The 12,120-nt window shown below is 43.2% G+C and overlaps 1 protein-coding gene across 2 annotated transcripts in view; it reads left to right on the top strand.

The window, feature by feature from the left end:
* BPGM (bisphosphoglycerate mutase) overlaps nucleotides 1-11,065 on the top strand; it is a 29,077-nt gene extending 18,012 nt beyond the window's left edge. For both annotated transcript variants that reach the window (XM_055712146.1, XM_055712145.1), the window contains exon 4: nucleotides 7,790-11,065. In XM_055712146.1, the coding sequence (XP_055568121.1) occupies nucleotides 7,790-7,968 (179 nt within the window). In that variant the 3' untranslated portion in view covers nucleotides 7,969-11,065. The remainder of the gene's footprint in view (nucleotides 1-7,789) is intronic.
* The last annotated feature ends 1,055 nt before the right edge of the window (nucleotides 11,066-12,120 follow it).

Here is a 12,120-nt window from a genome sequence, read left to right as displayed (position 1 = left end):
TATGTCTGTAGGATCTGTCATGGTTTGCATGTGAGGACTTAAAGTTAAACCCCAGCAGTCTTTCTGAAAACAGCATTTAATGCAATGTGGACCATACTCTTTGTATGCAGTTGGAGTACAGAAACAGCAGGTTCTCTGAGAGCTTGCTCTTCTGTCCTGGTGGGCTAAGCAGCATTTCTCCAGGGTGCTGCTGAAGATCTCAGTGTTGTGAGCTATTGGTGTCTGGTGGGGATACTGGGCTGTGGCCCTTCTAGGTAATTCCTATTTATTTGATAAATGCCACCAAGGACAAGTGTGGCTGTTTTGTGCAATCCTGTCAAAGATACAATGTTGGCATAAATTTTTTAAGTCTTTGTAACTGAGCTTGTCTAGTCTTTTCTGAGCACTTATTCTTTGTATCACCTTCAGGTGATGTATGTAATGATCATAGGATTGCTTGGGTTAGAAGGGGCCTTGAAGATAATTTAGTTCCAACCCCTGTGCTGTGGGCAGGGACACCTTCCACTAGACCAGGTTGTTCAAAGTCCTGACCAACCTGGCCTCAAACACTTCCAGGGATGGGACATCCACAGGTTCTCTGGGCAACCCATTCCTGTGTCTCATCACCCTTACAGTAAGGAACTTCTTCCTAATATCTGATCTAAATCCACCCTCTTTTAGTTTAAAACCATCACCCCTTGTCATGTTGCTGTGGGCCCTGCTAAAAAGCCTGTCCCTATCTTTCTTATAAACCCCCTTGAAGTATTAAAAGGGCATCACTGGTACAGCTAAAAATTGGCAGAGTAAGAGGACAGTTCTTATGTGGTTAGGATTGGAAAGGCTCTCTAAAAGTAACACTTTCTTCTCAGGCAGCAGTCTTGTGCTTGCTGGTGGAAGTGTCTTGTCATAACTTAGCAACAGTTTTGTTCTGTGCGACGTGTAGGTATGGCCCATGACCTGTAACTCGGGTCTTCAGGCAGGCTGTATTTTTTTTTTTCATGGTATACAGTCTCTGATGCATTTAAAAAGTGATGGCAAGAAGATATTAGTGAGGAGGGTATCTAAAGTAACGATGTGAGACTTGTTTGATGAATTTTACTTTGGATGCTGAAACATCATACTGGTTATGAAAGCATCAGTTGCAAAAATCTGCTAAATAAGAGTCCTAGATGCACAGGATCTATTTACAGGTGATTTTCTCAATTGTTTGAAGGAGGAATAGTTTTATCTAATAACTGACACTTCAGATTGAGACCCTTTTAGCAATGTCCCATTGTGAAGACAACAATAGTTGTGATCAGCTGCCTGTTTCTGTTGAAGTACTAATTGGAGACCAAGTCTAATGGACTAATTTACCCAGTGACTGGCAGAAGGATTGATAGGTTGCCTCAACTTCTTTCTTCCCTCCTGACTGTTTAACTCTGAGGACTTGAGGCATTAAGTACCTCAAGACAGGGTCTTGTGGAAGGCCTGAATCTAGAACATCTTCCCTGTTGAAAGGTTGCCATCTCTTGGTTATGGTGTGGTCACTAAGCCTTGTCATGCTCTGGGTAAAAAAAATATGGAGGGGAGGAGTTACTGGTTTCTTGAAGATGCAGATGTTGCACCCATTGGGCTTGTTTGGTGGTCAGATAGCTGAGACACATCTCTGGAGCTGGGCTTGCAGGCACACTGTGGTGATTGGGGAGGCCCGATGCTGGTGTCACCAGCTGGTGAGCAGGGAGAGCAGTGTCCTTGGGACTTTACTCTTTTGCATTACTGTGAGTGTGATACTTGTGCAGTTACAGTATTCCAGTAGTTTACATGCTAGAGCTACACATTGTGAGTCCTAGTGTCTGAGGGCAGTTACAGAAACCAGCTCGAGATCTAACGACTTGCTGCTGTTGAAATGAGATGGCCTTGCACTCCCTGTCATTCGTCACGGTCTTTGCTCTGTGATTCTGCTTATTTCTTGTGAGCTTGTGGGGCCTTTTTGCAAGTTAACTTTGCCTGTAAACTGGCAAGAAACAGCAGGGAGTGGGTAGTTCTTTGTCACGTTGGTTGTTTCAATCAGCTCAGGGAAAAGGGTGGCAGGTGCCTGATGCTAGTGCAAAAGGGCTGAAACTGCCTGACAAGGACCTGCAGCTGGGGCAGAAGGGTTTCGGATGTGAGTTGTTAGTGATGAGTTTCCATAAGCTTGGGCTTGAGGAACTGTCAACAGTGCTTCAGGCAGAGATGAGGACCTTTTACCATAGCTCTGTCCAAGGACTGTATGTATGCTGGAAGGCTCTGGAGTTGCATGCTTGGAGAAGTCAGTTTGTCACAGTGTTGCCTTGAGTTCCTGGTGGTGGTAGCGCAGCCTGGATCCCTACGCAAGACTTCTGGGACTTTCTCGCCTTATGGCTTAGTTGCCAGCTAGTGGTGATGGCTGAAAGAGGCATGAGACTTGCTACCTATTTTAATCTTGGACTGCTTGAGGAGTTTAAGGCAGGCTGTGTTTCTCTACTGCATGGGAATGATAGGCTCATGGTTTGCTTTCCTACTGTCTCATATTGACTGTGGTCATTACTGAGGCCATCCCAAAGTCAGACTGTGATCAGGAGTTGTTTTTGTAATGATGTAATGTTGGGTCTGGCTGAGATGGAGTTAATTTTCACCATAGCAGCCCTCATAGTGCTGTGCTTTGTATTGGTAGCTAGAAAGGTGTTGACAATACACCAGTGTTCTAGCTACTGCTAAGCAGTGCTTGCACAACCTCAAGGCTGTCTCCAACATTCCTCTCCCAGTACGTTGGGGTGGGTGAGGTCTTGAGAGGGGACATAGCCAGACAGCTGACCCAAACTGACCAAAGGAATATTCCACACTGTATGACATCTGCTCAGCAATGAAAGCTAAGACAAAGGAGGAGAGGCAGCATTTGTTGTTACAATGTTTGTCTTCTGGAGCAACTCTACTAGGTATACTGAAGCCCTAGTTCCCAGGAGGTGGTTGGGACACTGCCTGCTGATGGGAAGTAAAGAATGAATTTTTTGTTTTCCTTTGCTTCCATGCCTGGCCTTTGCTCATGCTTTATTAAACTGCCTTTTTTTTGACCCATGAGGTTTTTTTCCATCTTACTTTCTCTCTTCCTGCCCTGCTGAGGAGAGGAGTGATAGACTGGCTTGGTGGACACCTTGTGTCCAGCCAAGGTCAACTCGCCACAGTCCTTCTTGGTGTGTTGACCTTGGGTGGATGCCAGGTGCCCACCTATCTGCTCTCTCATTGCCTTCCTCAGCAGGACAAGGGTAGAGCAAGTGGGTTGGGGCAGTCCCAAGCACAAATACAGGCTGGGCAGAGAATGGATTGAGAGCAGCCCTGAGGAGAAGGACTTGGATGTTGATGGACAGGAAGCTCAACATGACCCAGCAATGTGTGCTTGCAGCCCAGAGAGCCAACTGTATCCTGGGCCACATCAAAAGTGTGGCAAACAGACAGAGAGGGGATTCTCCCCCTCTATTCTACTCTCATGAGTCCTCACCTGGAGTACTGTGTTCAGCTCTGAGGCCTCCAACGTAAGGACATGGACCTGTTGGAGTGAGTCCAGAGGAGGGCCATGAAGATGATCAGAGGGCTGGAACACCTCTCCTGTGAAGACAGGCTGAGAGAATTGGGATTATTCAGCCTGGAAAAGAGAAGACTTTGGGGAGACCTTCCAGTACCTAAAGGGGGCCTACAGGAAAGCTGGAGAGGGACTTTTTACAAGGGCCCGTAGTGATAGGATGTGAGGGAATGGCTTTAAGCTGAAAGATTAAAGGAAGAAATTAAATTCTTCTACTATGAGGCACTGGAACAGGTTGCCCAGAGAAGCTGTGGATGCCCCATCCCTGGAAGTGCTCAAGGCCAGGTTGGATGGGGCTTTGAGCAACCTGCTCTAGTGGAAGCTGTCCCCACCATGGCAGGGGGTTGGAACTAGATGATCTCTAAGGTCCCTTCTAAACCAAATGATTCTATTGCAGAGGTGCTACCACCATCACTGATAGGCTCTGCCTTGGCTAGCAGCAGGTCCGTCTTGGAGCTGTCTGGCATCGGCCCTATCGGACATAGGGGAAGCTTTTAGCAGCTTCTCACAGAGCCACCCCTGCAGCCCCCTGCTACCAAAACCTTGCCGTGTAAACCCAATAGAGACATAAAAAGTCTTGGCAGCCATAAGGGTGAAACAAATGTAGATAATACGCTGCTGTCATGGTGGTAGCCTACCTGTCGTCTTTTTTTTCCTTAAAATGTGCACAGTGAGGTAACTTTCTGTAAAGATTAATTGCCAGATTCTAACACTGTGCCTACTTCCCTCCTTTACTCTGCTGAAGCTAGGTCTTCTGTCAGCCTGCAGGGAGGGCAGGATCTGGCCTTGAATATTCATTAGGCTAAAGCTTCAGTATTTTCATTAAACTTGTGAGAAGGATGCTATGACCCGATTTGGATCTCAATTACAAAGCACCAGTTCTAGAAGAAGCCCATTGTGGCTGAATTTATGCATATGATCTTGTGTGTTTTGTTGGATGAATCATCTGGCCTCAAGTGTAGCTGACCTGCAGGGGAGGAGGGGTATAGCTATCCTCAATAGCTGTTGTGTTTTCTGTGTTGCTCTGACCATATGAATAGAAGGAAGGAACTTGGTAAGAACAGGGGAGAGGGAGGGAGAAGCTGAGCCAGCCCTTGTAGAAGTTGGCTGTAGGGCCTCAAAATGAAGCCCAGTGGGGTCTGCCAACATATGATTTCCCAGGGTGCAAGTATTTCAAAGAATCTCATGGGCTACTAGCTAAAGGTCAGTTCTTAAGCTTTGCAGAGATACTACATGTCTTTGTGTGTTTGATCACCCAGTTCAGTTAAATGGAGCATAAGTGAGCTGGGGAAGAATTCTGAACGTGATTTTTTGAAAGATCTTTTTTGTAATAAGTGTGGTTCCAAATTCTTGTCATGTTTGTATGCCTAACTGCCTCCTTCTACACAGCTGCTTTAAGAAACAATGTTTAACAGGTGCTCACGAGGGAGAAGGTAGATGGTGTCCACTTGAGGAATGTAGTTGCCCAGTCAGCATTTTATCTGGGTTCCTGAGGAAGATATTCCAAGTACTTCAGTAATGTCTGTGGGTTCTTATGGCTTTAAGTAAGTAGACCTTAATTTTAAACTTTATTGGGGAAAGACTGCTTCCAGCCACACAGTACCCTTCAGCAGTGCCGAGACCCAGGCTTTAGTATTATGCTGGAAGCAAGACTGTTGCTGCTTCAATGGTCTTACTTCCCATTGCACCTTGTAGTCAGCAGTTGAGTCCTTTCCCTGATTTTTACCCTTCTTCCCTGTGAGATAAGATGGGGTTGTGACACAGGCCAGCTCAGATGAACTGTGAGAAAAGGTCACCTGGCTATAGTTACAGCACATGAAGTAACTGGATAGCAGTTAGCTCGCACTTGCAATGGTTGGAGTGTAAGATGGGATTTCTTTACTGTCCTACCGGCCTGCTGGATCGGGAGTATTCTGTGTGCATTTTACCTGCAACTGAAGAGCTTGTGTGACAAGCTGGATCAGCTTCTTGCTTCCTGAAGAACAAGTACAGTAACAGTGCTGAAATAAAGCAACAGTATCCTATTGTTTCTTTAGGATTTTCATTTGACTTCACTGTGTATTTCTAGCCTCCTGGCTGTGAGGCAACACTTCCATATGAGGAAAAATCCTGAGGAGAAAGCCAACATGCTTGCTACAACTTGTTTGTCCCAGACTGCAGTGTTTGGCTTTGTAAATCAATACTAGTTGACATTGGTGTGGTCACTTTGTGTTCTGTAAAAACAGTAAAATGTATTTCTGAATCCATGTAGCTACAGCTAGTTTTGTTTAATCCATCTTTAGAGGAAACCTTTAAATATCCTGGCTCCTGACCACATTGTGTGGTTCACCTAAATTCTCCTGCGTGACTTCATCTGCTTTGTGTATATCTGAATGGTTTAGTTTGGGCGACTGCATTTGAGAGGTGGGCAGACCGCTTCCCAGGGCCAGATTCTCTGTGAATACATGGTGATGAGTATGTGTTTAATGTCTTTAAGAATCCTTGAAAGAAGAGCTCAGGCAGCTTGGCCGCTTGTTTTGCAAACTGAAGTCCTTGAGAATGGTGCTTGTGCTTGGTAAATGGGCTCAGTATTTTTCCCATCAATTTCTGTTTGGTTTTAAAATCTCAGATGCCCCTTGAGTGCTTTTCTGTAGGTCTGTGATACTGCTGCCTACACCAGGTGAATTATTTATCCCTTATATACAGAGAGTGCTTAAACTGGCATAGTATGACTGTTACTAAATGGAGTGGTGGCTCAATATGTAACAAGGTGTAAGCTCCTTGCAAGGGTTTGTCTGTTTCTCTTGCCTCACGCCGTTCTGAAATTAATGGCTAATGTGCAGCTGAACTGAGAGCTTAGCCTAATCAAAAGAAGAATAGGTCACTGCAAAACTTGCATGCTTGTATAGTCTCTGGGCAGGGACATAAAATGATTCTTACCTCATGATTCGTTCTGTTTTTTTCTGACCTGTTGTCATCCCACCGTTGCCATCCCACTGTTGCCAAGTGCTTTGACTTAGTGGGTTTTCCTGTTCATATGTTGGCTCTGTTTTTCTACTTAATGTGAAAATCACTGGTAAATTTGCACCCATATGTTCTGCAAACCATCTGTTTTGTCAGCTGCTCAAGAGGATGTTTTCTTCTTGCACCTTGGTCTCGTTTATATGGTGTCATCATTTTAGAAGCTTGATTGTGTGCATTTTCTGAGCATGAATTACTTGAAGCTGTCCTGCTTTACAACAGCAGGCTGCTGCTGTGACCTCAGTGTTTCTAAAAAGGGGAGAAAAAAGAAATATTGACATTCCCAATGATGCTAGCTTTCTCTTGCCTGGAATTTTTTGAGGAATAATATCTTTGCAGTCACTGCTTTTTACTGCAACTGTTTAGACCTTGTGTGGAAACTACTAGGAGGTTTGATCTCGACATTCACTTGGATGTTTTTGACTTGTGTTTTTTTAACAAACACACCCAAACCCAAACAAAAAAACCTCAAACACCCCCACCCCCCCCACACCCCCCAAACCAGCAGTTTCACTGAGATTAAAATAAATTTGCTCCCCAGGTACACATTTTAGTGAAGTGGAAAAATACAGGAAAGTGCTCCAAGTTGACCATCTCCAGTCTTTCCTTCCCCTCTCCCTCATTTGAAAGAGGAAGTTATCCTGTATCTAGTAATTCTGAAAATAGTACTGTAGGTAATATGCTATAAACTTGCTTTTGAGAAACCAGTTGTGGGCAAACAGTGATCCTTACACCAGGAGAATTACAGTGATTTTTAAGACTACTTGTGTGAGAAGCTTTAAGAGAAAAATTAACCTTGGTATCCCGCCTTTTTAAAGAGGCTGTTTGTATTGGTTGCTTAGCAGAGGTTGTTTCATGTTGGAGTAGCATGTGTGGACTCTAGTCCTCTTAGGATTCATGAGTTGGGAAGATATTGAGAACACTGGTTCTTCTCCATGTCCTATATTAAAGGAAACGTAGTCCCCAGAACAGTCTCTCCCTGTTTATTTCACATGTATAGACTGGAAAAGGAAGAAACTGTCTTCACCTTGGTGGGAATTCCCTCCTTTAGCTGTTCCTAAAACACTAACCAAGCTGTGGTCTAGCTGTGAATTGACCCTTCAGTGGCTGCTGGTGTTGATGGAGGCATGTCCTTGGCTGTTTTAAGACTGGATAATCTCAGAAATAGGGCTGAGCTAGGTAGGCAGTTAGGAAGCTGTTCACCAGGTGTAACTTTATTTTTTTCTTTGGCAGGCATCTCCGATGAGGACATCATCAATGTTACTCTCCCCACTGGTGTGCCTATACTTCTGGAACTTGATGAGGATCTGCACCCTCTGGGCCCTCATCAGTTTCTGGGTGATCAAGAAGCTATCCAAGCTGCCATCAAAAAAGTGGAAGATCAAGGGAAAGTAAAATCTGCTGAGAAGTAAAACCCCACTAACACAGCTGTTCTTAGTGTGGTAATAAGTGATGATTTATGTATGACTGCTAGGTTGCTCTGTGTGAAAGTCTCAATTTCAAGCACTAAATAATTGGAAGAGGCAGTTGTTGAGTCTTGGTCTCTGCCTTTCAAAAACTGGAATTTAGATCTCAGCATGAGGTTATGGATAACTGAAAAAAGAAATCAAGAGATCATTCAGGATGGAAACTTGCAGGGCAGTTTGCCCCAGATCTAGGATTCAGGGTGGCCCAATACAGGAAAAAAAGGATTGTTATTGGTATCTACCGGTAATCAGTCTTAAATCTGTTAAGGGGAAAAGCACCAGTTTACTGGATTGTCCAGGCTGTTGTAGGTACTAAAACTTTCTCACAGTTTTTTACCACTTGTTAAGCTACCCAGTATGATTATTCTGTGTCAGTGGCCATGACAGTTTGTTCTGGATGAAGTTCCTTTGGTCTTTCAGAACACTTCCAGCTGTACAACTTTGCCTTTGTTATTTTGAGTCTTCCAAGGCCAGTTCATGGTCCAGAGGAGAATTTTTGTAGAGACGTTCAGACTTATAGTTACTATAGTTGTCTTTTGTTACACTATAGTCCAGTTTTTAAGGAATCTGGAAGCAAGCCCTTTTCCTCCACCATCTTTGCAAAGCCTAGCATGACTGCATTTTGTTGGCTTGCAACAACAGGGTTTAACTCAGACTTTAGTCCACAAACTAAGCACAAAGGTTTCCTGCTCAATGTTTAAGTTATCACTTAGCTCTTAGTGAGTGACCTGAATAGCTTTGAAACACTTAACACATACTAGAGGTTTGATCATCTTAGTCAAGTTAAAATAATTCCTGCTTACCTCGGTAAAACTGGACATAGGAAAATCCCCCTCTAAGCTTTCCTGAGTTGCAAAGATCTCTTGATAAGTATGTTCCACAGTAATAGTACTGTGGCATTCCTTGTATCAATTTCTCCAGAGGGCTGGAAGAGATGTATAAAGTATTTGAGAAGTGGGTGCAGCTTATTCAGCCATTACCCTGGTAGAGGAAGGATATTGGGCCATGCCTGAAAGTATTCTCCGATAAAACTCCTCTCACAATTCCAGCTTGATTCCAGCTGATTCTATTGCTGTTGTGTTTGGCACTGAATTTGAACAGTTCACACTATGGTTGGGTCTAGTGTAGCATGTATGCCAATTTGGTGTTCTCTTTGTACACAAGCACCAGGATGATTCCACTTTTGAAGACTTGCTCTAATCCTACTTGCAAATACAAAACTGTTACTTGAATGTAGATCTGACCTAGTGTCTCAGCGCCTGAGGATTTGGATTCTGACCTCAGTTACCAACATAGGTGGCACTTGGTATGTACTGTTTGAGCTGAATGTGTTCTCAGCATGGCCCAGCTACAAATCTTGAGAAATTGATGAGAATTCCCTTGGTATGATGACAGTATTAACTACTAAAATCCTAGAGTAGCTGCTTCTTTGCAGGGAGCAGCATTGAAGCTGACTTCATAGGTGTGAGAGGATTTATTTTTTTTTTTCCTTTGAGGAGAGCAGTGTGACAGTGTGGTGTGCCCCTGACTGTCTCCTTGCTACATGGAGCTATCGGACTTTCCTGGTCTGATGCTGACTTGCATTACTGAAGCACATACTCCAAAAAAGGCTTCATGTTAGATGGTAGTTTCTTTCTCTTGCATGGATGATGATTGGGGTTTCGTTTTGGTTTTGTGCCCCTTGCTGTAGAAACCAAGTTACATATTTCTTTTCAACATAAAGCTGGTAGCTTTCCTCTTGCTTTGTACAAGCAAGGATATTTTGGGGGTTTTTTTTGTTTGTTTGTTTTTTGTTCTCTGAAATACTATTAGTAGCTTCCCTGCTACTCTGTTTGATATTGACTTCTTTCTGGGGCTTTAGTTTTCTGTGTGTAGAGTAACTCTAAATCTTAGTTAATACTTTACAAGTCAGTGTAATGGAATTAGATTGCTGATCAGCAGATGTTCAGCTGACAGTGCCCTGAGGAGGGCCACTGGCACTCAAGTTGATTAGGTTCTTCCCCAAATATTCAATAATGTGTGAAGTTCAGTTTCAAGTAAGTTACTGTAGCCTTGTTCACAAGGCAAGCAGAGCCACCTGTTGTCAGCAGGAGCTTCATGCATCCAGATGTGTGGGCTTACAGGCCTTGGCTATCAGTGTCCATAACCCTTTTGGCATTGTGTTACTGTAGCGTAGAACTTGTTCAGGTCCTGAGATGCAGCTGGAATATACTTGGAAACAGACCCAGCTGAACTGGGAGATATGCTCTCTCCTCCCCTTCTCTTAGAGAATTCATGATCTTTTTTGTGGATGGGATGTCGATGGATTCTGGGGAATGGAAAGGTGTACGAGTGAATGCAGAGAGCATTATTTCTTACTGCACCTGTGTGGATAAAATTGACTGAAAACGGCCTTTCAGAGTGTCATGGACAGTAAGAAAAGAACACAATGTGATTTTTTTCAGGTAGCACTGTTTTTACAGTGCTGCTTGAGACATGAGTAGTGACAGTGCCCTTGGAAGCTTGACTTAATTTGCTTTGGTTGTGTCTCCAAAGCGATGACAGGATTTTACATGCATACCTGGCAGCAATACCACCTCACAAAAGTACCAAATGGAACCAACTGGAGATTTCATTGTGCTCTTCACGATTATTTTAACACCTTACAATGTTTGCTTCTGAATAGCCTTCTAATTAAATTCCTGATTCATAAAACATGTATATTGAAGAACAGAAACGAACTTTCATCACCAGTGGCATGAAGGATGCCTGATCTTCAGGCATAGCTACATTAGATGGAGAAATGAGAAACTTGCTGGTGGCTTTAGAGATCAGTGGTTGGAAAACATTTTCCCCATATGCCTCGAAGTCCTATAAGGTAACCAGTGTTCTCACAGTTGACATTATGGATGTGGTTGATCTGGTTTGTTTATGCATTTTTAACTTGTGGTTCAGTAGCAGTAATAGCTCTAGAATCCTCTTGAAAACCTCTGTAAATATGGTGGAGCTGGCAGGTTTTCTATAACTCAATAAATTCACCTGAAAAAAAATCTAACTTGGTGTCAGTCTTTTTTTTTCTTCTATTCCCTTCTTCTTTGTCTCCTTCCCAGAGTTGATGGGTAATAAAACTGACCTTCAGGGTTCCAGAACTCAAGCAGTTCTTGATCCTATATCATGTGGCCAGTTGGGTTAAAATAATCTTAGAGCAAACTTGAAGCAGTCTCTACCTGTAAAGAAGTTGGACTGGAGGGGATTACTTAATTGTCTGAAACTATGGGGGTATTTGCATAGGAACAACAAATTAAATGGGTCTAGAAAAATGGAGCTAAACAAATGTTCACTGTTTCCCATGCTTGCTTTTCCTTTTAATAAGAAGCATTACTTTTTGATAACGTGTTTAAAATTGTAGCTTCTAGAGACAAAGCCAACCCCTTCACTCTCCAAAATACTCTGGTGTCAAGCAGAGTTGTGACTCAAATGACAAGTGCAAGGAACTGCAAACTTGCTGAGGACTGTTGTTACTGACCTTCAACGTGGAAGGCCTTGGATACTGGGATAATGGGAGGCAGTGTGAAGGTTCTAAAAAAGTTCAACATTCAGGTAGAAACAAGGAAGATGCAACTGTGTGGCTTAAGATAAGAGTGTACTGATGTTTTTTTAAAATTGTTATGATTGTGTTGCGAGTGAGTAGGGAATGGAGCAGATCTGTTATTTAATATTATGCAGTTAATGTGGGAGTGCTGCTGGTTGGTTCAAAGTTGTATAGGTGTTCTTAAGGTGTATTTCCCCCTGCCCTTTCCCCAAGTCACCTTTTGTACTTTGCTCTAAATTCTGTACATAGTTTTTTGGACAAAGATTAGCAAAATTGTAGTAAATTCTGCCTTAGTTGTACCTCAGATTCTTCCTGATTCATGTCCCCCGTTTCCTGTGTTGGGAAAAGACGATCTAAAGACTGGCTTGGTTTAGTCCTCTGCCTTTTTGTTTAGAAAAGTTTGGAGCGCAAGGGAGTTTGTTATGGTCAACTTGGTCTGCACAGCCTGAGGAAAGACTGCAGACTGTCTCGGTCACATTTCCAAAATTTACTTTTTTGGGCTTTTTTTAAGGAGATTTTATTTAGTC

Source organism: Falco cherrug, chromosome 5, assembly GCF_023634085.1.
Source record: "Falco cherrug isolate bFalChe1 chromosome 5, bFalChe1.pri, whole genome shotgun sequence".
In the NCBI taxonomy this organism is placed as follows: Eukaryota; Metazoa; Chordata; class Aves; order Falconiformes; family Falconidae; genus Falco; species Falco cherrug.
Note: the sequence above shows the minus strand (reverse complement) of the source record. Positions and strands in the feature narration are given on the sequence as shown.